Below are 27,266 nucleotides of genomic sequence, written 5' to 3'. Positions count from 1 at the left end.
AGATTAAAAAAAAAAAAAAAGACGACGAAATTTTAATCTACTTTGGCAGTAATAACATTCAACATTCCTGTATCAGAATAATTCTTTATCAGGAAGCCTAAAGAGTACTACAAATTACCTTGAAATTACCCAACTACCTTTTATTATGTGATTTCAGGCAATTTAAATGATCCCTTTGTACACAAGCAGACTGTACCGGATAAACATTCGTCAGTATCATATGAAACCTCTGGTACTAAGCTCATCATTAATTTGAGCTTTTTAAATTTCATAGAGCACTCAAAGGGAGATTATGGAATTCCTATTGTAAGAAGTAAAAATTTTGTATTTGCCATGCGCTTTATAGGTTCACAATATTTCATGTTTAGCCCACCTTCTCTGTGAGTCTTGGCCTAAAAAAGGTAAGGTTTTAGTCTTTGCGTTGACAGAGAAAGATTAGGAAACATGATCTCAATGCACACTACAGGCACAAAAAACAGAGGCAAAAATGTAAACAAGATTGATTATTTCCAGCCAGACTCATTAATTTGGAACACAGGTTATGTTTCCTGCTTAGCCTTGGAATACTTTTATTAATTTCTAAACCAGAAGATTTGTAGTGTATGCTTGGGGCAGCACTACCTTGAGCAACCTACCCTGCCTGTTTGCCTTACTTATACTTATCTACCACCCAGCAAAGAGCAATTTTTCTTATTTACCACCAACATTTAAAAAAAAAAAGATTCAGAGTGTGGGATTTCATGTCAATACTGATCCCTTATTTTGTCTTTAACGCATAGTATCACACTCTCTTCTTCACAGCGCAGGTAAACTTGGAAGTGCATCACAATACCAGCTGGAAGGCCAGCAGCGACTGCTAAACAACCGTAACTTGAACAAAGCGATATGTACAATGGACAGAAGGAATGGAATCACAATTAATGCAAATTTGGTATTTACAGCACAGCAAAATTATTTACCCCAAAGACAACAGAACCCTAAAAGAAGTGCGAGCAGAATGACATCCTCTATTTTGCCCTAAGCCATTGGTTAAGAACACAGGGGGAAACGTTTGCTTTTCTATCCAAAACTTGATGATCTACTATTGAACTTAAACAGTCAAAAGAGAAGCAACAAAACTTATACCTAGGTTCCTCAGTAGACAGACAGACATTTCTTCAGCATTAATGGTGGCATCTTTGTCCCTGTGGTAGGACGAAAAAAAATTTTTTTTTTTCCAAGCAGTAACTATTCAAAACCAAAAAAAGTCCACACCATTAAGGCACCAGGATGACAAATACCACCTATTTTACAGTACGTGATTTAACCCAACAAACAGAAGAGATGGATGAGCACTTGACAGTCTTCAGATCATCTTAACTCTGAAGATATTAGACACAGAGTAACAGAAGAAGCATGCATATTTCATTTGGGGTTAGTTTTTCCAGTCAAAATGCGGTAACAAACAATATTATAAGTTATATTTATAATTTCTTAATATTACAAATATGGAATGCATGCTTATCTCACCAGGCAGAGCAGCCATTGCTACATTTACTGAATTGAAAAAATGACAGACAAGGTAGGTCTCTCTCAGCCCTGCGAACACACATGTACATCTTTTATTGATTAAACCGGCACCATGAGCACTTGCAAAACTGCATGTCTTCAGCACTGCACATCGCTATCAAAACTGTACAAGTTTTCCCCACAATGCATTTTCTAGTCTTTTACTTAATCGACTCAATGGATAAGCCAGCTTAAGCCACTGCCCTCACCAGCCCTGGCCAGGTCTACAACATTTTCTCAAACACCATCTCATCACTGGGATTTAACACACAGCTGAACAGGTGTGCTCTTAGCAAGTGAAAGGTAAAGGTGTCTTATGGACAATGGTGAAAGGATGTCTTCTCTGGTGCTCATATTAAAACATTTTATATCGCATTTACAACTCACTGAGCACAGACATCGTTAACTCTCCCTGTTCCTCGGGTACACTGCAACATATAAGGCTGTGGCACTTCAATCATTTTTCAGTGATGGTTTATCCATACAATCTTTTTCCTCCTTCATGTGCAGCTTTACCTTTTATTAAAGCCCATTAATCCACTGTTTTTTAATTCTTTAGTATTTACCGCCCTCAGCCAATCTCTGTGAGCCTCACACATTAGCTCTTCTGTTTTCACAACAAAACTTAGGTTTCACTACATCCATTTTGCAGAGAAACATCCACAACCCTTGCAAGCACATACAACTGTATGAGGAAAAGCATTACACCAAGAACTCAGCAGCAGCACCAAAGGCATTTAAAGCAGATACAGCTGCTGCAAATAAAAGTACAATCAACGGGGGGAGCTCTAAACCTAGAAATAACCCATTTCTCAGTTCTGCTGAACAAGAAAGGAACATGAGGGAAAGAGGGGTGTTAAGGCTAATTTAGAGGAGAGCTCTCAAAACATCATAGCCATTCCTGACAAGTAGACACATACTCAATTACACTGCTGGGGTCTGAATTTGGGGATGGATTTTTTAACTGGAAGCAAAAGCTAAATTATTAAAGTTGCAACCAGCTCCTCAGAGGTATTAATTTGCAGAGAATGAACTACACCTGTGAAGTGCCTAGAAACCTAAGGCAGTGCTTGAATAATGGGATTTCCACTTATTCTTTCAATAATTTCTATTCTTACATAATAGGATGGCACTATGGTTTGTGGTAAATGAACAGGCTTAAAACAGACCAATTACAATTTTCATGTTTTCTCTCCTAGAGTAATTCTAGAAAAACAGTAATTTATATGACTTTTAATCTAGTGGTACATATGTAAAACAGTTCTCAGAGCCTGACCCATGACAGGCTGAGAAGGAAAACTCTGGCTGTGGAACAGTTCCCCCCCAAAAATTACAGTAATCATAAATATTTCAGAAGTTATAGGCAATTGATCTGACCTCATCCTTAGCTTATATTTCAGTAAGTCACAGCTTTAAGGAAAGAAGGCCTATTAACATGGGGAAATATAAGTAGATTAGGTTTAATTATTTAATTTAATGTGGGGTTGGTTTTTTTAATGAAATAAGTGTTTTCAACCACTCTATAACCAAACAGTATAGAATAATAATAAAACTTCCTATAGGATTAAATTACCAATAACAAAAAGCCACAAAAATATAATTTTTTCATTTTCTGGTTAGAAGAGAGGCATGCAGAGCAAAGCAAACTGACGCCAGGAAGTCAGCATACAATGTGCAGCAAAGTTAACCAGTAAAACTATAATTAAAGCTAAACTGGTTATGTTGCCGATAAAAAGCAAGACTGCCTCACCAACATTTCTGAGAGTCAGTATGTCAGAAAGCAGCATCTCCCCCTTAAAATGGACAATGACAACGCCATGTTTGAAAACAGAGGGTTGACAGGGAAGAGAAGTTAATTTACACAAATTACAGTGTTGGGACACTTAAAAATAACTGTAAAATAACTTTATTTAGGAAATAACTATGGTGTTGTGAGAATGCCAAATATAGAAAGTCATTCAGCAGATCAGTAAACTGCTAATTTCTCAAAGCATTCATGATTTCAAGGCAACTGTGATTTGCATCTTTTGCTCCCTGTTTTGGGTGAATTTCAAGGAAAAACAAAAACATACCTCTGAGAGTTTCCAATCCTAAAAAATATTCCAGTAAATGAAAGCGGAGCACAAAACCACGTAAATACAAAGGTGAAGTTTTGAAGGGAAGTGGTTAAAAAAAAAATAAATCACTTCACCCTCCCCAACCTGTCAGCCAGCAGTTCTCTTAACCACAACAGGACTTCTCAATGACAGCTTCTCAGACACCAGCCTGCAGTATAATTCCTAATGACAACAGCAGCAACAAGGGCTCCTTCTAACCTGACATCAACTCTACGCGCAGAGATCATCCTGATCCTTCAGAAATGACTCACAAGTTTAAAGAATCTGCCTTGATCATGCAGTTATACACCCTTGCCCAATGCAAACGCAACACAGGCAGCTTGACCGCTGCTTCAGGAGGTGCTGGGATATCATTACTATTCATTAAGTTAACGTAAAACAAAGAATCTCTTAAGACTAATGAGCTTAGTGTCGTTATATATTCTGCACTACAGCACCACTCCTCAGCCAAGAGTCTGTACAACAGCTGAGCAATTCCACTGCCCACAGAGGAGGCTGCAGTCAGTAGCAGTTAGCCACAGGTTACTAAACTTTAGTCTTAATCTTACCAACATCTGCACGTGTTTGACTTTTTCTGGGTACTAATTCCATCAAAGCAAGAAAGGAAAAGAGCATCTTCTAAGAGGTAAGAGCCTGCAGTGCACAGCAGGCACCTCATGGTACGTCACTCGGTTATAAGAAGCTGCATACCTCAACTTTACATCGACTTCCTCTGCCTGGATGACTGCACCAGTCACGGGCTGCACAGTGATGGCATCACCTGGATTTACTTTCAGGTTCTTCTGTGTGGTTTCACTCAGCCCAATTTTCCCACCTGGAAAGCCTGTAGTGGGCCAAGCAGTACAGACCTAGGAAGAGTTTCAAAGCAAACAGATGTCAGTCGAGATTCTTCCCCACCATTTCCAGTCCTCCCATTAAAGTAAGCAACATTTTCTTACAGAAGAAGGGGAAGGAGGATTAGGTTAAAACCTGGTGCCACAGAAAAATATACCAGTAGCACCGGGTTCTTAAGATATGATCCAAGACACTTTTCAAGAAGAAAGAGGTTATATTTTGCCTACAAAGAAGAAAAAAAGAATTCACCAGGGCTCTACACATTCTGCAGCTGACACAAAAGCATACACTGTGCTGACTAGGAAGTACTGCAAATGAATGAAAAACCAAGAGTTTTTGCAAACTCTTTCTTTGCAAATAAACACAAATGTGTGTGCATAAGTAATATACAATATATAACACATATACGCACACATAACTTATAAATTTATCAAAAAAAATCGACAGCATGGATTTTTTCCAGTACTGAGAATAAAGATGCAACTACAGCGTAGAGAACACAGACAAGCACATTCACTGTCTTTCTCAGTGCAAGCTGCATTTTGGTCCCTATCGAATACAACAGGAACACGCTGAAAGCACAAGAAAAGCACCTGTAAGCACAAGAACGAGTCTCACCTCCTGTCGCCCATCAGCAGAGGTGAGCAAGACCGGACGACCTATGCATATGTTTGCGGACTTCATGCTGCTCAGCGACAGCTGGGCGAGGGTTCTTCGCAACATTTTCGGGACTTTGTCATCTCCTAACGTTTTCAGGAGAAAAAAAAAAAAAAAAAAACACCATCCTTTTTTCCTACCTATTGGATGAATTCAGCATTTCTCGCACTTCCCAGTCACTAGAACCGACAAATCCCTCCCAAGCCCTCACCAGAGGCAGCGCCCGGCCGTGAGGGATGCACAGGGACCCTTCTGGGGGGAAACCGCGTTATAACGGGACAGAGTTTCTGACAAGCCTGAAAACACCCATGGCAACACGCTGCTGCTTGCTGCATTTACCACCCAGCTTTAGCCAACAGCGGGCCCTTCCACGGCGGTCATGACTCTGCGACACCGTAATAAAAACCACATTTCGCGGGGGCTCAGCCGACCTTGCCTGAGAGACACCCCCACCGCGGTCCCGTCTGAGGGGGAGGTCCCCCGTGAGGGCTCGGGGCAGCCCCATGGCCCCGCTCTGGCGGCCGCGGGGAGCGGGAGCCCGGCTTTGCAAGGACTCGTTTTTAAACCAGCCGCCCTCAGCCCGGCGGGCCGGGGCAGGCGCCAGCCCGCCCCAGCCGCCCGCACCCCCGTACCTGCCTCCACAGGGTCGGCGACGCCGAGGGCCAGCGGCCCGCCCTCGGCACCGGCACCGAGGGGGGCGGCCAGCGGGGAGCCGGAGGCGCCCGGCACCGGCCGCCCCTTGCTTTTCCGTCTGGAGGAGGCGGACATGCTGCCTCGCCGGCCGCCGCCGAGCCGTTCCGGGAGCAGAGGTCGGCACCGCCCCGAGGGCGGCCGCTTCCCGCAGCCCGGCCCGCCTGCGCCCTCCGCAGCGCCATGGTGAGGCTGTGGCGGTCGCGGGGCTGGGGGCCCCTGGCGAGGCTGCGACAGCGGCCGGATAAGTTCGGGGGGGTGAGCGTGGACCTCGGCGAGCTGGGTCGCCCCCTCCGCCTGGAGCAGGCCGCCTTCGGGCGGTGGCTGCGGGGCAAGTGCCGGGGCGGGGACCCGCGGGGCGGGCGGGGGGCGGCGGGTCTCCCTCTCCGTGGCTCCCCTCAGCAGCCCCCGCTGGGCTGGGCTGGGCCGGGCCGGGCTGGGCGGGCGGCGGTCGTCCCCCGCCACAGACACGCCCACAGAGCCGCGGCCGTGTGGTGCAGGGTGTCGGCAGAAGGGAGCAAAGATCGACTTCCCTGTGCGTTGTGACAGATCCTAAGCTGAAAGCCGTCGTTTTGTGTGTAAACGCTAAATCGTGCAACGTAAAATACCGAGCTGGCAGCACCTCCTCACCTTCTGTCACTGCTGGCACGTTTCTCACACCGGTGGTATTTGGCCCTGTGGTAAATGAGGTGAAAATACAGACTTGCACACGTTAATCCCAGCTGTCACGCGTGACGAGGTTTAAAACCAGAAGGAGCGAGACCAAGGGGGTGCCTCCGGGCCATGGTGTTGCCCCTCGCCCTCCTGACCTCGCGCTCTCTTGCAGGCGCCGTGGCACGGTGGCGGGAGGAAGGCCGCCTCGCCGTCTGGCTCCGCGTCCCCATCCTCCAGAGCAGGTTTGCGGCGGCGGCCGCTTCGCAGGGCTTTGCTTTCCACCATGCCGAGCGGGGCTCGTCCACCTTGACGCTGTGGCTAGGAGAAGGGCCCAGCAGGCTACCGGGGTACGCCACCCACCAGCTGGGGGTTGCAGGTTAGTTACACCAGCGGTCGGACCCACAAAAAGCCTTTCGAATGAGCCCTTAGGACCAGGTTCGGTAGGAAATCGACTGTTCCTTTTTACAGCCAGCTACTTACTCTTTGGGTGACTTTACAACATGAAGCGCATCATTCATTAATGCACCCATACAGCCGGGTGTGTTGCTAAAAAACAGGCCAATAAAGAGATTTCTCAAAACGATTCCTGTTTGAGAAAATTGTAAACGGTTCGGGGAGAAGATGATGTGGTCCTGTAGCTTTAAAATTTACCTCACGAATAGTGTTTCCAAACACCATTTTGAGAAACATATCTTGGCTTTCAGCTTGCAGGTGAGAGAGGTAGGATTTCAAGGTTCAAGCAGTTTTTTAAAAGTAAAAAAATAACTACAAACTCCTTAGAAAAAAATTATTTCTCTGCTCCCTGCTTTTGCTGTAGATGCTCAATATATGCATCGTTCTAAATTATGCTGAAGTTCAGGTCTGTAAATGGGGCAAACTTGACCCAACAGGGATTGTGCAGGAACTAGCACAACTGCTGGCCCAAACTACGGCAGTCCAAGAGTTGCTCGAAGCTGTGCCTAGCAGTCCGCAACCCCAACAAGTATATTTCACAAACAAACGAACACCTGGCCGCCACGCTCTTGCCCATCTAAACCTCCCACAACCACAGCTGGAAAGGAGTTGCTGTAAAAACTGAGGAAGACCCCAAGGAATTTCATAAGAACATGTCCAATTTTTTTTTTATTCAACGCAGCGCAAGGAACTGGTGATGAGTCAACCTGAACTCAGCTTCACCAAACGTGAATGTTTTCGCCCACTCTCTCCCTCTCAGCAGTCTTCCGCATCAGTACGCCTCGTGTACTGGTAAAGGCTATATAACACCCAGCAATTGCAGCACAGAAACACCAAATCTCTCCCGTTACAAGCTTGACTGGTTTGTCCTTGATTTACAGGGATGTTAATTCTTCACTGAGTGGTCCTCATACCTATAAATAGCAATTTGAAAAATTTAGTTAGGAAGGACTCAAAAGCTGGATTATTCTATGTAGCAGCAGGTCAGGTGGAAGTAAGTTTGGGAAAAACAAAGCCTCCGCTTACAGAACAGTGCTACTCCTATGGTTATGGGAGTTTCCAGTCGGGAAGCCAGCAGAGGGCAGCGTAGAAGCTGAAGACATGCTTGGATTTTTTCAATGGACATGTTAGAGCATGTCTTCCTGAGGTATGAAAAACCTCACCATTAAAATATGTGGCATTAGACTCGAGTAAGATAACGCATTCTCCTAGCACAAACACCGTGTTGTTACTCCTTAGGGTTATAACTTGTGTGTTTGACAAAGTGTGACTAACTGCAAGGGGATTTTTCCGAAGTATGTTTTGCATAGCTGAAAGTGCTATTTAAAAGAAAATCCTGTAATAGATGTGTTGGGACCCTGATGGTGAGCAGGAAGGGCTTAATATAAGAAAAATCAAAACTTTGAAAAACTCGCAAATAAACATTTGAAAAATACGAAAAACACTTTCAGAGCATAATTTGCTGTTGTACTTTGAGAGAAACACTTTGCACTCTGCAAGTAGGAAAAAACTTTGAGGAAAGAAGAAGTTTCATAAATGCAGGTATATGGATTTAATTTATTGTACAGATCTAAAAATTGCACAACATGTATGTATTCCTTGCTACCACTTTTCAAACCCATATATTTTAATACACTATTGGGAGTTTCTTTAAAAGAGGTAAAGGCTTAAGGCAGGCATTTGTATAGGTAAACAAACAGATTGCAGTGTGTGAAATAATAACTGCAGTGTCGTCCCCCCTCCACCCCCGCCCCGTTCCACTCACTCTCGCTGGATCTGGAGGACATTCCAAGAACATACTAAGCAGTGTGGATACCACCTGGCATATGTTTATTCCATTATCTTTCTGCTTCAGGAGGGAAAGCCTGCGTAGCGGAATGGCTTCGTTCTATTTTTAATTAATTTTATAGAAATATTAAGTTATTTAAGTATGTGCAATTATATTGTGTGTATGTGCCAAACCCTAGGCATTTTTATTTCCTGCAGAAAAACCTGTATTTTAGAAGGTTTCGGCAGTAAAGAGAAGCAAATATACTGATGAGAGTCTCTATCTCGGAGCTGTGGCCAATCAGCTAATTACAGGACTTAGTCCTGAAAACAGAGAGTGGAGTTGCTGAGAGTGGTTTGCCGGCCTGCAGGGAGCCAGCACAGGGAGCAGGCAGCAGGTCGCGAGCCTGCATTGCCAAGTAGACCAGCAGCTGGTTTTCGTCCTGTCTGGAGTTTCCCACATAGCGAACGCCGCGCTGCCAGGGCTGATGCCTGAGCATCATCCAGCCAAGCGATGACAAAGGTGTGAATAAGCAAGGTCACGTCATATTTTGCCAGACTAGATCAGAGTCGCCAAGCAGAGAGTAGCAAATGTTACTCATTGGGCTTGGCCATTATTGTTTAGAAATAGTGGAATATGTGATGCGTCTTCCAGCTAACTTACTGCATCCGTTTGTAGGCGGCAGGATCTTCCAAATATGTAAAGGTACAGAAAAGCTTCTGGTGTATGAAATGATTAAGATGTTTTTGAAAAACACTTCCAAAATTCTCCGCCTCCTAGGAGGAAGCAGTCTGCCAGAAAGTGATGTGTTTGTAAATATGACACATAACAATGGCATAGGAAGACTAGTTGAGGGAGGAAAGTGAAAGGAGAGGAAGAAAAGTAGAAGTCATGCTCTTCTCCTGCCGGGTAGTAAAAGCCCTACAACACGGCTGTTACCTTCATTGCTGCCTGCCTTAATCGAGCTGTTGAAAGTCAGCAGCGTTGAAGAGCGAGAAGGGTCTCTACACGCTCATACACACAGACGATCATCAGCCTTGGCCAGCCCTGTCACTTAAGGAAATGTGTAAAATGAGCGGCTGCATAAATGTTAAACTGCACAGGAAAAGAGTTAGATAGGTTTTTATAGCCCAAGGAATCAAAAGTGATTTAAAAGCAGTTCCCAAGCTGTTTTACAACGTAACACCAATTCCTGGCTGCTGATCTTTACAATGCAAGCAGCGATATGTGCACGCATTACCCGGCTGACAAGGGCTTCTCAACTCTGAGCACCTTTTCATACACGGTCACATCAATCATAAATAAAACAGGTAGGACGAAGATATTTTTCCCCTCCGTTACTCATTGTCTGGAGTTCTCTAAGGGATTTCTTTTTTTTTTTTTTAAATAATTTCCTTAACCTATTTCCCAAAAGAGAACATTCAGAACAAAGCAGTGTTGTAATAGCGACTACTCAGTTAGGTTACAAGTGTAAACCTTTCCAGAAAGTCATCCTGGCGCTGGATGATTTAAAGCTCCAGGTACCACATTTGTAGCAAGCAGGAGAGTTTTTAAAACCGCAGCTCGGAGCCTGCAGCCAGGCACTGAGCTCACTGATACCAACCAGGTGCGGCCCAGGCGAGCTTCCGCAGAGGGACTCCTGAGTTACGCTGGGGAAAAACGAGACCAGACAGCAAATCCCGATAGTGTTTGTCCGTCCTTCCTGCTTTGGATTTAGGCATCATCTAGCAGAGATTTTGGACATCTCACAGAGAATTTCACCGCGAAAAATGACATTCACAGGCATTGATTTCTGGGGAACGGAGGAGAGGAAAAATGTTCTTTCTGTTTGATTCAAACTACAGTTTCCTCTCTTCAGCAGGCCTCCTTGGTCTCAGCAAACCATTTGGCTGCGGAACGTCTTCTCTAGAAAATAACCCCTGTAATCACAGCGTGCGTCAAAGTTGCTCCCGCTTTCCTTTTGTTCCCTCTCTTGATCAGTGCAGTACCTGACCGTGGGCACTGCCAAATATTTACAGGAGGAATGAAATCATGGAGTCACAAGCCATGGGGAGGCAGATACGTGACTACCCTCTTAAAGCACGTCCTTTGACATGTCTTGAAGGAAGATTGGTATTTCATCTTTTAAATATTCCTCCTACACGTAAGTCTGCCATGTATTATTAAAAAAACAGAGACTGTTTTGAGCTGGACGCTCATTCCTTAGTAATCCCCCTCTGTGGAAATACTTCCCCATAGCATTTTAAATGCGTATATCATCACAGAGCTGTCCATATACACTTCCTCCTGCTGTAAAATGATACAAGCATTTTTTTTATCGTTACCTACTAATTTGAAACCCATGCATGACTGATCTGGAAAAGAGCCTGGTACATTGCACCGTTGTACTCATCCTGCTCACCACAGCATGCTTTAAAATCTGAGAAAAATACCTGTTTTAAAGGGAAGACGTTTTGAAAGTATCACCAATGCGTGTGACGTGATGATTAAACACGAAAGCACTTGGGTTTTAAAAAGTAGGAAAACTTGTAATCTGCGGGAGACAGTCATGGGCTGAGCATGGGGACACAAGGAGAAGCTGAACGTCTCAGTAAAAAAACTAAATTGGGATGTATGAATCAAGTGAAAGTGTCACTTCCCCACTTGGAAGCAATGCTTTTTGATTAACAAATAGACTCAGATTACTGCGCAGTTCCTGTCAGGAGTCGTGAGCTGGGTAGTACGGTACGAGTTGGTCGTCAGCCCGTTGACCATTGTCAGGATAGTCGGCCTGTCACATACTAAACCTTGTGTATTATCAACCAGAAAACACTCAGGCAGGAGTTCTGTTACAAATTTCATCTGAGAAGGGCTCTTGCCCATCATGGCTGCTCGGCCAGAGTCACTGGAAAAATTTCTGTTATTTGAGCGAGACTACAGGCACATCTCTGCTGAGGCAAGCAGCTTTGCTCGATTATTTGGAAGACGTCTTGATCTTGCATTCTTTATTTCTGATAATAGTAACACAAGCAAATTAGTCTTTTCATTTCTTGTCTAATCTGGAACTTAAATGAGGGAAGTATTTATCTTGGTACTGCTAACACTGAATTTTTATACAGGATATTTAATCTTTTTACATATTTTACTGTGTATCACTTTTCCACCAAAAAACCCACTTTCTGTGATTCATCCAGACAAATTCTGCTAACCGTAAATGCAGTTCATTAGCATTTTGTCATGCCTTATCAAAACATGTTAATTTATGGTTGTTAAGATTGAACATTGTGGTCTAACAGTCTTTTTCAATATTATCTCTACCAGGTGCTGTTCTAGATGAAAGCACTGGAAGGGTGTTGGTTGTACAAGATAGAAACAGGGTAAGTTTGCTGTAGGAGTCTAAAATAGAGAAGTTTATTTAGATAAGCCTACCCTGTAGTACAGAACAAAGATCTTTTTCTTTTCATTCCAGTCCAAAACTGTGATAGTTAGCGCGTGTGTCTCTTGGAGCACTTCTGCCAACACAGAGCTGTACTGCATTTGAAGGGAAAAAAAAATAGACTTTGAAAATCAACGGCTCTGTTGTTAATTACAGCTGGTGACTGAATCAGCAGAATGAAGCACCCCTTCTGCTTTGAGTTTTCTGTTTTCTCCTGTAACTGACCCAAGAATCCCTGATCTTGTGTTTGGATCCACGCAGACCTCTGGAATACCCCCATGGCTCAAAGCAGATTTTAGGAGAAGGATTTTCATTTTGTTTGGTTTCAGACATTCCAGCCACATCTGTGGCTTTAAATAAGCAATAACGCGGTTGGCCATGACCCGGAGACCACCATTGTACAGCAGGTGTAAAGACTGTTAATGTCTCACAAACTGAAGTGCTTGACCGAGAACACCAAACTGGAGAGTGCTGGTGCGGCAACGGTGGGTCGTGTGATGTGGCTTGCGGAAACCAAGCGTCCATCACGGGTGACGCCTTCCAGCCTCTGTCAGGCTGACCTCTGCTGTAATATGGCAAGTGCAGAAGGCTCGCTAGCTCATTAGCTCTTGCTTGTGCTATTCCATTCAAAATGTACTTAGAGCTGCCGTTACGCTTTCGTTTTAAATGAAAGCATCTCTACTACAGTGAGATTAACTGCAGTTTTAACATGGAAACAATCGACACTGCCATACACTGAAGTATACTTGGATACATTTTCATTTCATGTAGTTAAAATTATGCCAGAATCTCACTGGCTACGTCTTTCTGTCTTTCCTGAAAGAGCTGCTAAGAGATTTCTTCTCAGGACCCAAAGCATCACATCAGTTCGTTGGTGACTAAAACACAGTTATGAACTTCAGTGAAAGGGCGCTTTCATAGGCAGGCTCAATCGTACGTGTTGCATGTGTAACACCAGAGTTCAGAGGTAGAGAAACACCCCTTTCTTGTTTCCCGAAAATGGTTAATTTCATATTTTTACTTACCATAAAGTAAAATTTCAAGGACTTCTCTGTAGCAGGACCTTCAGGCTTACACTCGGTAATTACCAATTAAAGCATAAACCCAGCGTGCAAGCCGTAGGCTCCAAGAGTGGTTCCAGCTCTAGCAAGTCTCCAGGAACAGAACAGCGTATTGTAAACTTTAGAAACTCTACCTTCATTGTTCCTTTTATGCACACAGAAATTATAAAACGGCATGCGTACCTTCTAGTAAATGCCTTAGGTCTCAAAGAGTAAAAACGGGACCTGTACATTCTGCGTATTTAGAAGGAAATAGTAGTTTCCTAAGCCCAGGAGGCTCAAGGCTGAACTTGCTACCACTGTGGTTTTGTTAAAGCTCACCATTTTGTTAAAGCTCAGCCACTTGCAGCGCAGGTATCTCCGTCCAGTCTTAGGGTGAGACATCACATGCTCTCTTCAGGTTCCAGGCCCGGTTCTTCGCACACCAGAGATCCCCTCCTTAGCCTCTGGCCCCACAACTCACGAGGACCAGCCGGGCACCACTCTGCCCTCCAGGTCGTTCTGGGAAGCAGGGAAGTGGGTGTATTCCAGGTGAACGCCTTCAGCTTACCTTTCCAGAACAGAGCTGACACTGGGAGCCGGGAAGGGGAAAGGGAGAAAATGATTGTTTCCGACTCCCCTCTTCACAGCTCTCTTTTACTGAGTGGATAAAATTAAGTATAAAAACAGACATGTATGAATACCTTTATATTTCTTATGCACCGAACAAAGAAAATGTTTCAGTGCGAGCAAATTGGCTCAGTGTCTGTTTCCCACTGTCAGTCCCACCCCTCCTCTTCCTTCTCCTTCCCCAAGAAATGAAAAATTTCTCTGAAACGGTGACTTCCAATACAAATGATGTTCTAAAAGCTTTAAAAAAATTTTAAACAGCTAGTGGAAGTTTAAGAGCTGTTTGGGTTTAATCATGAAAGGACAATTCCACGACACAAAAAGAAGGATTTCCAGGAACTGAAAGCCAATAGACAAATATATGTATTTTCCATCTGCACTATTTTTAATCCATTAAATTCCTATCCAAGTCCTTTAAGAGTGCCCAGAAAAAAAAAAAAAAACAACAAAAAACCCCAAGCCATTTTCCAGTGTAGTCAGTGGGGTTTCAAAGCACTGGAAAGCGCACCGCTTCCCTCTCTGTGCCGCACGGACAAGAAAAGCTACTTCTTTTTTTCCCAGAGTGTACCTTTTTCCTGGCTTAATTTCTAGTTGAAGGTTAACTTCTTCCTACCTGGACTTTTAATAAGCAAAGACATAAGAAGAACGGTACATAGAGGTAAAGGTAAAGCCTACAAATCTGTACGCGTTCGCAAGAGGTGCAGGAGCTGGGACTCCTTTACCGGTATCAGTAACAGCACCACGTCTGCACTTCAGGTTCTAAGTACTGAACTTTATTGCAATTCAATAAATGCTTCTACATAGAAATCACACACAAGGCCTTGGGTTTTGTATTCCATGAAAACAAACGACAAGTTACACTAAATGGTTATTACAGACACACAGAGTCATCTTAAAGCCAGTGCAGTAGAGAACAGTACTACAATCATTATACCTGTTTGTAAGATTAAATATATATACATTTTGTTTTTTAAAAGCCAAAACCATCGAAGTGGAATACATCAGTGATTAAATATAAGATTATATATAAGTCTATAGCAGCTTTTTTTAATATTCAACTATTCTATCTAGTTATCTAGCAGCAACGTTGTCTAATGACTGTTAGACTTTGTATTTTTCAATCAGTAGATGTTTTGTTCCAACATTCCACACAGACAGCAGATACCGCTGATCCTCACGTTAGCAAGAACAAAGAGGTTCCTACTTAAAGCCTTACGGGTGTTTGTGGGAGTCCTTACAATACCGCAGCTTCAACAACAAAAAAAGTCACGTGTTAATTGCCCCCTTTGTATTAGAGAGCACAAAACAGGCTGCGTACTCATTATTAATAGTTTTTTCCTCCAATACAGACTCTGAATGCGTGGAAGTTTCCAGGAGGTCTGTCTAATCCAGGTGAAGACATCGGTAAGTCCTGGGATAACAGGTCAGACGTCAACGGAATTGTAATGACATTAACAGTGCTGAAATACATCGTGACCCACATCACTCCTATGACTAATCGCTGCTTTGAATTAATGATGTGACTTGGTCCCGTGACCTTAACGGTAGTGGGGTAACATTATGCTCAGGGCAAAGAAGCTTTTTATTTACAACATTTACCCTTTTCCACAGTTTCTCTTAAATGAGTGCTTGAAGCCAGCTTATTTTTTGTAGGCTTGTAGGATATGCTGTAACATGAGGCAAAAGAGCAGACGATTAAGGTAATCGGTACATAACCCAAATAAAACTGGAACAGCGAGCTCTCGGCTCACGCTGGAATCCAGGGCAGCGAGCTCGACGGGCTGAGCAAAAATTTCCAACTCCATTTTTATGTGCAAACCAGAAATAAATACGCACGCTTCCTTCCACCCTTGTTCGTTTGATTTGTTTAGACTAAGGACTCTGGCACAGGACCAGCGTTAAGCGCAGCGCCTGAGCCTTGAGGGCACCTACTTCCAGCCAGAGACGTAAGGCGCTTCTGTGTTAAAAAGCAATGCTGGTTTGAGGAAACCTATCGTTCCTACCCAGCGTAGCACAGGTGACGGCAAACGCTGCCGCAGTTCTCTTCAGAGGCGAACGAACACGGGTGTGTATGGAGAGAGAGAAAACTGTGCTGCTTCTCCTCCTATCTCACCCCTGAAAATTCTGATACACTGACCAGTTACTTCTTAAGTTCTACTGCAGTTATTAGGTAGGTCTTGCTTTTAAAAGTTCTATTTGCTCACATTAATTTAGCCCCACATCAGTATTCGGATATGAACATATTCTTCCAATAACTCAGAAATGCAGAACTCAGAAACGTTGCCCAGAGCAATGCAGCAGCTCTGGCAAAGGGGTGTCGAGCACGGGTTTCCGGACTGTTTCATACCTTTGAAATAGCTACTATTTTTAGCAGCCTTCCTACCACAACGTGGAGGGCTTGTATTCCAGTTCATTTGTTTCAATACATGGGGAAAGTTTCTAATTAGCGGGATGTGGCCGAGTTGTAGTTTTCATAACTTATGAGTCACATTTTAAGTCTTTCTGTCGAACACAGTGACAGAAATCAAAACTATTTTCTTGACAATGCAAATACATGTAACACAGTGAAATGGATTCGTGTTTTCAGAAGGATCCCGAACACCGTGTTTGTTGCCTAGCCAGGCTCCCTTCCGCTCCTAGGAGATACCAGAGGGATTTTTGCCCTGAGGGAAAAGCACGGCCAGTGCTGGCAGCAGCTTCCCCAGAGGAACACTGAGTAAGCCATCCCTCAGGCAGCTGGTGAGATTAGGGCTGGAGCCTGGATACAGGCACTGAGAAACACCCGGGAGGAAACGAGTCTCTTACAGCGCCCCTCCTGCCACTACTAAACCGTGTAATAATAAAAGTTATGATCCTTTGCATCACATCTTAATATTACAAGAAGATATAAATTAGTGAAGCATAAAATATAACAGAGCTTAATTTTACCCTTTTTTTAAATCCTTACATGAAACCTTATAAACTCACAGTCGTTCAAGGGACTGAATTTCAAATAACAATTACAAATCGCAGTTACAACACTTGAAGATCCTGTGATTATATGAAGCGACAAAATATATATGGCTGCCTACTTCAGTGAGTACAAACCGACTTGCACAAGTCATTTGAATAGTTCCATAATGCAGGTTAAGCAAAGTGCACACATTTTTGTATTTGAATATTTCTGAAACTTAAGCCCTAGTGTTTCTTCTAATTTAACTGTCATTATATGTTTATATATATATATACACACACATATTTAAATTAAAGGGAAATAGAAAAAGGCACTTTATCTAAAAGCAAAGCTCAAAGCTTAACTGAAATCCCTAATTTCATTTTTCTTACCATAGCCTGCCTCAGCATTCCTCACGATCTCAGTCGTTTACCTTCTTTGTCCACTTTCATGTAATACAGCCCCTTGCCTAATAAGAAAACCACTTGCCACAGGGAGTCAGCTTCACAACCACCATTTTAAACCAGAGGAGCACAGAGCCCTCTCTGGGCAACGTAAAGCGCAGCCTCCGAGGGTCAGTAATGGTAAAGGAGTATCTTCCCCTTATGCAGCAGCCTTTTAACTAATTAATGCTGTAATAAAGTCACAAACCTCCATGTTCTGCAGGCACCACCTATTAACGGGTCTCCAATCCCGCAAAAACCTCTATGTACTTGGCATAAACTTTACACAGCTCGTTCCATTGCAAGATGGAAGTTGAGCTGCGGCAGAAGTAGGTGCAGAATCAGGGCCATTAGCATATTGTCGTTCGGCCTCTGCTGGATAAATCCTTTTGCTTATATACTGCCAGCCACTGTATGTCCTGAAATTGTTTCCAATATTTGAATCTACCCCTACAACGCCTGGTTTGTTCACCTCTGACGTGTCGGGACGCAAGCTTCCCTAGGAAGGCAAGTGTCTACAGGGTCTTGTAAAATGTATTTTGCTTTTGGAAGTAAGCCAAGGCCCTCATTTCTCTCTGCAAAGGAACTACCTGAAGCAGGTGACGTTGCAAACCAGGTCTATGCTTTTACCACTCAAACAAGACACAACTATGAGTTTACATAGATTTGGGAAAAGCTAGTATTTTACCTACCAGTAACTACCCCAGGCAAATAGGATTTGACTTGACAACAATTAAACAGCAGAATTTGGGGAAATAAGTGGAGTACCAAAGATCTCTTTTGGGCTCTTTAAGTTACTATTCAACAGAAAAATCTTCTCCTTTGAAGGGTACTGGACAGACAGGTAATTCCCTGGCTGTAACACAGGAGCACAGACCCTCTAGGCCCATGAAGTTACGGCTACTTTTGTCATGAGGAACGTTAACACTTACATCCCTTAGCCCGCTGTAGGCAAAACGTGCCCGTGCAGCACAGATGCTGCATGTTTTCTGGAAGAACAGGCTACGTGCTATGGCCTATTTCAAATGTCACCAGGCACTTAAGATCCATTTTGGAAAGGACTTAGTGCCACCTCTCTGCAAACAGTAGTTTTACCCACTTTGTCACACCTCGCACACCTTGCGGCAACGTGTGATGAAAGAAAGCGATTTGATCGAGGGATCGGACATACGTGCAGGTGTTCAGCTGCAAAGGTCTGAACCTAAAACTGGCTAGAGGCAAGGAGAGAGACGGGGGCTGAGGTTCAAAGGACTGAGAGGAGGGAACACTGCTATCTTGGACTGAGAGATCAGTGGAGCCAGCAACCGTCAGAATGTCCATTTCCAAACCACACCCTGTACAGTATTATCAAAACATTCTTACTTTCATCATTTTGTAGGATATGCACAAGAAAGGCGCGTAGCAATTAGTTTTGTTCGGGGACCAGAAAATCAGCTTATCCTTGTGTCAAAACAAGCAGGCTTATGTTCTGAAAAGCTTACGAAGCAGAGCAGAACGCTTTGAGTCAGAAATTTTCCACAATTAAAAGGTTTAAAGAGTGTTAAGCTACTCCTCTATGTATTGTAAGGATTGCTCTTTTCACCTAGGAGACACAGCAGTTCGAGAGGTTTTCGAAGAGACTGGCATTAAGTCAGAGTTCAAGTCCATCCTAAGCATAAGACAGCAACACAAACACCCCGGCGCCTTTGGCAAGTCGGACATGTACATCATCTGTCGCCTGGAGCCCTCCTCCTTCACCATCAGCTTCTGCCAGCAGGAGTGCCTGAGGTGCGAATGGATGGACCTGGCTGAGCTCGCTAGGACGGAACACGCTACTCCCATCACCAGCCACGTAGCTAAACTCTTACTTTACGGATACCGGGAAGGGTTTGAGAAGATCGATATAACCATGAGGGAGTTTCCAGCTGTCTACACAGGCCTGTTCTACAAACTGTACCACAGGGAGCTGCCCGAGGCCTACAGAAACATTACATGATAGCAATACATTTCACATTTCATTATATTAATAATTTAGAATTATTAATCTAGTGTTATTTAGACCATATTAAAATTATCCATGGACTTCTTTTTAGGTAACTCTTAGAAAGTAATTATTTACTCTATTCTCTAATAAGCTATAGAGATATAAATTATTTTTAAAGGTAAATATTGCTATAAGTGTGCATCAGATCTGTTTTCCTTTACTCTGTAAAGCAAACATAAAGTAAATAAAATAGCCCAACATGGATGTCTAGCAGAAAACAGAAGTGTTACTGATCCTGAAAAATACATTTTCCAAGTAATTTTACCTCCACGCACACTGGCACAATAGGTTTAAAGAGCAATATAAAGACAGTATGAAACATTCGTGCTTGAATCTGGTTTCTGCAAAAGTAGTTAATATCAGCAAATGATTGCTTATATTTTGGCTACTTTGGAGAGGAGTAGGGGTAGGGAACTCAATGTCTTTAGTGTAGTGTGGCGTGTGTGCTCGGAATCCGCCGTGGAAATCAGCTTTTAGCAGACATGGGAAGAAAAAGGATAGCTTTCTGTCCGGGTCCAGTTTTTGGTCCAGGTTTGTACTGTCCAGTTCTTTTCAGTGCCACGTACCAATCAGAGTATTTCCGTGACCGGTAAGTGTTATAGTTATTGGATTCCAAGCGCTCGAAAAAGAAACATTCTTCTGTTGCACATTTCTAAAAGGGAAAAAGAAAAGGATCATTGATATTCCATCACAACAAATCAATCCTTCAGACTGGCAGGACTGACTTACCAAGAACGTAAGTTAGCAGTCCATTTGGGTTTAAGAAGTTCACATCAAATGTTTCAAGTTTAAAGAAAGAGCTATTGTTAAAATACAGTTTTCAACTATGGTTCATTTATTGTCTTTAACACAGACCAAGCAGATTCCAGTTTGTTTTCACAATGTAATTCTTTGTTCTGATCTGAAACTCAGTCAAACAAAGGAAGAAGCCCGTCCCTTGGCACTTAGCGATAGATCCTGACTTCCCAGAGCAGCAGTTTTGCCATCTCGGCCTTCGTTACAATTTAACCAGAAAGAAAAGCAGGGTGTAAGAGAAAGGGAGTCTTTCCCTTGCCTTCCTCAAACGAACCTTTTTATCAGTTAGGGAAATAGCATGGCATAGCTTCAGCTTTTGCCTGTTCTTTTCTAATTTTGAGGTTTAACTTTCCTAAAGCTTATTCAAGTCTGTATTTCTAGTGCTCCGAAACTGGCAAGCCTGCATCTGTTCAAGGTTTTTTCAAATTCAAAACTTGTCATTTTAGGAAAAGATCAGACATGGCAGAGAGGTCTGTTCCACAGAGACACCAGGCATACTCTACAGCGTTTAGAAGTACAGCTATGGAATTACTCTGCTTCTGGGAGGAGGTCTTCAAAACCAACTCCACCTACATGGAATTAACATGCCTTCACACCTACAAATAAAAAATAAGGTGGTTCTTCACCAACAGGTGAAAGTGGAGCTTCGGAGCTCCTTAATGTAGGAAGTTACCATTTTCCCCCAGCTTATGTGTCACTTTTGGACAAGTTCACGGAAAAGAAATTCACTGACATTTACTGAGAAGGTAAAAACCATTCTTGGCTGAGAAGGCCCCAAAGCGGAGCGTGGTGGGAGGCTGGGAGGCCAACACAGGGAATTGCTCTGTCTGTCTCTTCCTACATGCTGCATTTGGTCACCATCACATAGAAGATACTCAGCTGCATCTAAAGCCCTCAAGGGGCAAGCCTGCCCGTAACGCACACAGTGTGATACACTTTCTTCCACACATCTTTGCACACAGCAGGAACCACTGCTCCGTCGGGGTGACCATACCGGAGAGAAAGAGCCTTCATTTTGAAACAATTCCACCCCTGTCACTGCGATCACGTAAGGCAGGCGTTACCTATTGCAAGATTTCAACCCACAAATTTTCCTGGATAGTTATTATTGCCTGGGGGACTTAAAGCCAAGCTGATGTAACTAAGACCAGCATTTATAGCTGTTCATAGTCACCAGAAAACAGGAGAGTTTATTCGCTTGCTGAAATCCACCTCCAAGAAACCACACTGATCCTCCGTATTGAAAGCATAAGCGGACATACATACAGCTTCAGGTTAAGATCTCGTTCTGTAGGAAGAGGATCACTGTCGGTGTTTGCCTGCACTTATCCCAAGGCACGTTCACAACAGCAGAAGCCCTGTCGGCAGATGGCATTGCTCTCAGCAGCCACAGCAGCAGTCCTGCCAGCACAGCCAGCGCTTCAAGCAAGAGAAATTACTTTCTCAAATACAAAGGTGGCAGAAGTCCACTGCTGCGGGGGCTTACTGGAGTAGGAGCACTTTCTTTTCATACACGCCATCTGTCAGTCCGTCAGTTCAGCCATACTCATTTACCCAGAAATTTTTTGGGAACACCAGAGGAGGAGAAATGTTAGTCATTAAAAAGCAAGCATGTAAAATCTTGGAGAGGAGACAGGGAACGGGAAGGAATTCCCTAAACGAGCAGGCTAGTCTTCATTACCATCTTCTGTTAATATTCATTAATACATAAAGTATCCAACTAGACCTAAAATGTGAGCTTGGAACAAGTAGACTTCATACAGTACGCACGAAAACGTAGGAGAGGAGAGTAACTCCCCGATATATGCCAAGTTTCTGTAGCTACAAGCAATTAAGTCATTAAATGCAGTCTGGAATAAAGTGATCTGTCTCCAAACATACGTCTTCAAATAGAAGGTTTTCTCCTCCAACCATTTTCAGATACGAATTTTGGCTTCTAAGGAAAACAACTTATAAGAGAAAATCCACATGCAGCTTCTTATTTCTGTAACTAATATTTTTACATTTCAAATAGCAGAAATCAAAATAAAAATTTTACTATTTGTATTTTAAATAATTTTTCTCAAGATAAATCATCGTATTTTAATGCCTTTCATTCAAGCAACATGAAAACAGATGCATTAATCATCTCATGCCACTGATCCAAGCCAAAAATGGATTACAGCAGCCTTAAGAGGGCACAGAAACTGTATAAAGAAAAGAAGCATTTAAGAAAAAAAACCCAAACTTTAAGCAGAGTTTAGGTGAGTTCAGTACAAATGCCCAAGCTGGAAATTCTGGCAAAGAGACCATTGCGGCCAGCTCACAGCTCGCCTTCGCCGCCCACCCGACGCGGTGGCACTTGCGGAAGCGCCCAGGCAGCGGGCACCACGGGTGCTGGGGAGATGCCGGGCAGAGCACGGCCTCCAGATGCCGCAGCACCTTCTAGGCACGCTTCCCGTGCAATCCCCGCCGGGTGCGGCTGCGGAGCCGGGGAGTCAGATCAGGTGCCCAACACCGGTGGGAACTGAGTCTTTGCAACCTCCGCTAGGAAGGAAACGGCTTCCAGTGTGCCTGCGGTGAATTTAAGCAGCCGCTACGAAACCCCTCGTACAGCTGCAAGGCAAATTCGCACGACCCCCTCTCCTATGCACTAAATCCACACAGTAAATACAATTGCAACTCAGAGAAACACATCGGTTTTGTTTAGCCTTCCTCATATCTCTCAGGTTTAAAAAGTAAAATAGATTCAAGTCTTCAAACAGATTTTCAGGCAATTTATGGGTGTTATACAAAAAAAAAAAAAAAAAAAAATCAAAAAAGGGTTAAAAAATATATAGATAAAAAGAAAAAAAGTGGGTGGGGTTTTTTTTTCACATTCATAAAGATATTCCGAAAGGTGCCCCGTGATTTGCTCTGGACACTCAAGACCTTATTTCTCCACAAAGCATAGGTGATACACCAGTGCTTTCCTACAGTACGTTGCCAATGTAAATATTTTGACACAGAAATGAACATTTAGGTGACAAATGATAGCTCAGGCTTCATGAACTATGTATTCCTTAACATCTGTCAAAGGCAACGTTTGGGAAGCTGGACCGCTGTCCAGCGGGAGTGGGATGCCGGCCACTGCGTTGTGAACCTCAGCCCCTGGAAAAACCCTGGATATCGGTGGGGATTTTAAATACGCTTTGGTCTAGTCTGCATTCCAAGCGGTGTTCGGGCAGTGAAAGCTTTCGCAGCCCACCATGAAATACCTGAACTCTACAGCCCTCCATGGAAAGGATAAAGGAAGGGAAAACAATACTTGGTCTGCTGCCAAGCAAGACCGCCATCCAGAAGTCATCTGAGTGACTTCTTTTTTAAGGAAATATTTCCTCACTGCAAGAGCGGTCAGGCCCTGGCACAGGCTGCCCAGAGAGGTGGGGAGTCACCATCCCTGGGGGTGTTCTAAAATGTGTAGACGTGGCACTTGGCGACACGGTTTAGGAGGCCTGGGGGTGTTGGGCTGGGGGTTGGACTTGATCTTAAAGGTCTTTACTACCTTAATGATTCTATGATTCAATGACTCAATAAAACACTGAGTGCAGGAGTCCTTAACATTGGTTTTAATTCTAACATTAAAAATTAACCTTAAAAGCAATGTTGGTTGTAGCCGTGCTGGTACTACAGTCTGCTGTGTGCCAGCACTTACAGTAGCCAAACCGTAACGACCGCCAAAATCCCCCAGGGCAGATTAATTGACCGAAAGAGACAGCACCTTCCTGCGACAAACGTCTTCCTCCCTCATTTGTATGGCCAAATGCCATGCACTGATTGATTTTTTAGTGCAAACTGCATCTGCCTTAGTATCACAGTGTGCTGATTAGCTGGTTTTGACATTTTGGACTCAGATTAAGAATTAAAATTCCTCAAGTTTGTTCATTCTCAAAACCGACACCAGAGGGTTAACCTGTAACTACCACAGCGGATGGAGTATGACCTGAGAAAGGGGATGATCACATTTAGCCTTTTCTAACTATAACTATATATAGGAAATGAAGGGTATTCTCACAAATATTCTTCTACCACAATTTTAATCCATAACACTAAAAGAGAAGAATTTCCCTTCATGTCAAGTCCTTCAGTCTGGCAAAACCTGCCCAGTCATAGCAAAACCACATAAACATGACAGATCAAACAGATCGTATCCTTAAATGACAAATTATTTCTCGTGAAATACAAGTTAGTTGAAAGTGCAATTCTTGCTTTCATGGGAAATTTTGAGAAATTTCTTCATGAAATGAAATAATCGAACACATGTCATTCCTTAAAGTGAAAATATCTCATTATTATAATGAAATGAAACTGGAAAGTCAGAATGAGCCACATTAGAAGTGGAAAGTTTCCATTGAAAATCTGATGGAATAGCTACATTTCTGGGCAAATATGTTTAGTTAAAATGGCATTTTCCAAGGGGAGGTTTTGACTAGCTGCATTAACAACCAGCCATTTCCTCCAGTGACTAAACCAGTAAAGATTACCTCGCCCCCACAACAACTGAGTCCATTATTAAACGGAGAGCGTGAAACGGCTACATTAAAAGCCGTATCATCCAGCTTTCAGGACAAGAACGCGACCCGCTGCACCACCACACAAATCACCAGTGTAAGCCGTGACCTGCTGGCTATGCAATACATCGTGTTGCAAAACCCAACTCAGGGCAAACCATAAAGACGTGTCTCAACCAAGTAATTACAAAAACAACCAACTAGATGAAAAACAGAACTGAATAACAATTTGCAAAAGTGTTTTTGAAGATGTTGATGTATTTATAAAACAAGGACACTAGGCAAATAGATCCTTGATACTGAGAAGTAATAAAAAAAGAAGAAACAGATGTTAAAAAAGGACAGAACAGTACTCGGGCGAGTAGTGGGTTAGAGAACTGAATAGGTGGTTTAGAAATTGAAGTCCCTTAATGTTTTAACAGAAATAACCAAAGGTTTCAAGCAGATACGAATTCACACGCACTGACAAGATTGGTTCACTGCAAAGATTTCCAGCATGTGCTCTTTCTAAGCTCTCACTGAAACCCAACACGGCTCAAACTGAAAAAGAAACGCTGACAATTAGAAACAGTTTCATGAACGCGTTTATAGGCAGAAAACAGTAGAGGCACAGTTGGCCACAAACTGTTGGAAGTCGTAGTACAGAAATCCTCATGGAAGAAAACATTGCCTGTGCTGCAGGAAACGATCGTGACATTGCGGAACTATTCGTGAGGCTGCCTGGAGAATAAAACCTTAAGAGGAGAGAGTTTTCACCTATGAACAGCAAAAATGAAGAGCTGGAGGAAGTAGTCTTTGCAGTAAACACAATGCAAGTAACAGCCATTTCCAGAAACAAAGCAAAACAAAACAAATGTTTTATAAGCTTAAGTGAGAAGCACAAAGCGACCCAACTTTACCAGATTTTGAGAGGGTAATTCCGAGTGAACGGCAGATACTTTCCCAGCACATCGCCTTACAAGAACCAAGCAGATAAAACTGCTGCATATAGCTGCAAGGGAGGCACGTTCTACAACCAAAACCCACCCAGCAAGAGTAGGTTGGAAATCCCAAACAGAAACTCACCCAGGTGTTTACAATTTCACAAATGGTGCCAAACACCCTATTTTGACCATTCTGTCTCTCAGGGTAAGGAGGGCAATTTGCACGGGAAGCCGAATGCCACCACACCAGCACCACAGGAAATTCCCAATTATCCTTAATTCACGAATAGCACAGTGGACGACTCCTCACATTTTCTTCTACTGAGCTGTCACGCACTATCTGAGTAAATAATGCTGTAACTTGAAACAGGTTCTTTAACCGTATTCACAGGCAGAAACGAAACGGGCTTCCGGGAGCCAGAGACGCGCAGTGCTGAGGAGCGCACCAGGGCTCCCCACTCGCGTAAAGCCACGGAAGCGCCTTGTTTGCCCTCAGAGTAATTTCACTTAGGCAGAACTGAGGGGAATCGCAAGTCTCCTGACGCCCTTGGCACGGCTCTTTCATTAGCTGCAGCTCAGCTGGGGTTAGGAATTAAGTTTATTATTAACACCTGGTGGGGACTTGCACAGAAGCTGAATGGGGCTGCGTTTGAGATACTAAAGCATCGGGGATTATTTCAAACCGAAATTCTAGCAGGGTGCCCTACAGTGGTACGTCACAAGTGCTGGAAGTTTGCCTGCGCTGAAGGTTATAAATATGGGTGGGAGATTTACAGTGTCTACATCTCATGAACAAAACGAATGTAACGGCAGCTCCTAAAGCAGAATTTATAATCTAGCTCTAGGAGACCTCATTAACTTCCAGAGCCTGCTAAACATATTGGCTTTAAAACACAGTTAAGCTGATTCCATGCATAAAATGCATGGAGTTTAAAACTAGTCTCACTGGAGACTGGTTTAATTTACCTACATTTAATAACTTTATTTTATCATCACATCTTCAAAAATGTTTTTCTTGCCAGTTTTCTAGTACACATGACCAAAAAAATTTGATTGATTACAAAAGGGAAAATGAGAAAACAATTATACAGAGTAGTATCAAAACCGTAGAAGTCAACATTTTTAAAAATTGGCTTTACCTCCTACTTTAAAAGCACCTTTACAATCACTTCATGTGGAAGAGGAAAAAATCACTCTTCAGGGGGGGAAAAAAGGGGGAGATTTCATTCTTCATTTGTTCTTATAATTTCCTTCTATACATGTTCCCTATGATTTTTCTCTCTCGGGCCATCCCAGTTAAATTTTGCACACTCTAGGTGAAGGCAGAGACACCCATCTCTGCCTAGTTCAATTACTTGACAAAAGTTGTGCAGGGCTAATTTCTCCCTGATAAATGACACACAGAGAAGTCCTGCCGGAGGAGAGGTTACTCAGTACAGAGGGGGGAGAGGACCCACCACTACAGATAGGCACATACAGAGATCAAGATTTAAAAAGCGCTGCTTACCAAGGCCAGCAACCTGCCGTCCTCCTTCATAGCCAGAAAGCGGTTTGCACTTACGCCTTTGATTGACACCACTCCTCTTTCTTCTGCTTGAAGTTGCAGTTTGACTGTGAACAAAAGAGACAAAAGTAAATGTTCACAGCCGTGGTGATTATTTCAGCACTTGACACTGAAGCCTACCACTTCAAACCTACAACGGAAAAAGCCTGAGCTTCAGCTTCAGCGAAGATAGGAAACTTGTAACCTCTAGGTTTCTGATCCCATTTGTCATCAGAGAAAATGCTCATTACAAAGTAAGTAGCTATCGTCAA

General features: G+C 43.3%; 3 protein-coding genes across 4 annotated transcripts in view; 1 reads left to right on the top strand and 2 right to left on the bottom strand.

The window, feature by feature from the left end:
- Positions 1-6,111, bottom strand: part of AFG2A (AAA ATPase AFG2A) — a 206,079-nt gene extending 199,968 nt beyond the window's left edge. Inside the window, 5 exon segments of the mRNA XM_075090205.1 lie at positions 1,126-1,184; positions 4,356-4,513; positions 5,118-5,242; positions 5,789-5,936; positions 5,939-6,111. Coding sequence (XP_074946306.1) covers positions 1,126-1,184; positions 4,356-4,513; positions 5,118-5,242; positions 5,789-5,936; positions 5,939-6,031 — 583 coding nt within the window. The 5' untranslated portion in view covers positions 6,032-6,111.
- On the top strand, positions 5,813-19,406 carry NUDT6 (nudix hydrolase 6). 2 transcript variants are annotated; one of them, XM_075090207.1, is made up of 5 exons: positions 5,813-6,177; positions 6,673-6,876; positions 12,022-12,077; positions 15,156-15,210; positions 18,768-19,406. In XM_075090207.1, the coding sequence occupies exons 1-5, from the start codon at positions 6,030-6,032 to the stop codon at positions 19,154-19,156; spliced, it is 852 nt and encodes a 283-aa protein (XP_074946308.1). In that variant the 5' UTR covers positions 5,813-6,029; the 3' UTR covers positions 19,157-19,406. The 2 variants fall into 2 exon arrangements, with proteins under 2 accessions (XP_074946308.1, XP_074946307.1); XM_075090206.1 differs by having other exon boundaries at positions 5,981-6,177; positions 18,771-19,406.
- A 131-nt stretch (positions 19,407-19,537) lies between these two features.
- FGF2 (fibroblast growth factor 2) overlaps positions 19,538-27,266 on the bottom strand; it is a 29,623-nt gene continuing 21,894 nt past the window's right edge. The window contains exons 2-3 of the mRNA XM_075090208.1: positions 26,959-27,062; positions 19,538-19,856 (exon numbers count right to left, since the gene is read on the bottom strand). Coding sequence (XP_074946309.1) covers positions 19,671-19,856; positions 26,959-27,062 — 290 coding nt within the window. The 3' untranslated portion in view covers positions 19,538-19,670. The remainder of the gene's footprint in view (positions 19,857-26,958; positions 27,063-27,266) is intronic.

Source organism: Phalacrocorax aristotelis, chromosome 4, assembly GCF_949628215.1.
Source record: "Phalacrocorax aristotelis chromosome 4, bGulAri2.1, whole genome shotgun sequence".
Lineage (NCBI taxonomy): Eukaryota > Metazoa > Chordata > Aves > Suliformes > Phalacrocoracidae > Phalacrocorax > Phalacrocorax aristotelis.
Note: the sequence above shows the minus strand (reverse complement) of the source record. Positions and strands in the feature narration are given on the sequence as shown.

Coding starts and splice junctions, on each gene's coding strand:
- NUDT6 (XM_075090207.1), top strand. CDS start 6,030: ATGGTGAGGCTGTGGCGGTCGCGGGGCTGGGGGCCCCTGGCGAGGCTG. Junction 6,877..12,021: donor CCACCAGCTGGGGGTTGCAG/GTTAGTTACACC, acceptor TATCTCTACCAG/GTGCTGTTCTAGATGAAAGC. Junction 12,078..15,155: donor TTGTACAAGATAGAAACAGG/GTAAGTTTGCTG, acceptor CCTCCAATACAG/ACTCTGAATGCGTGGAAGTT.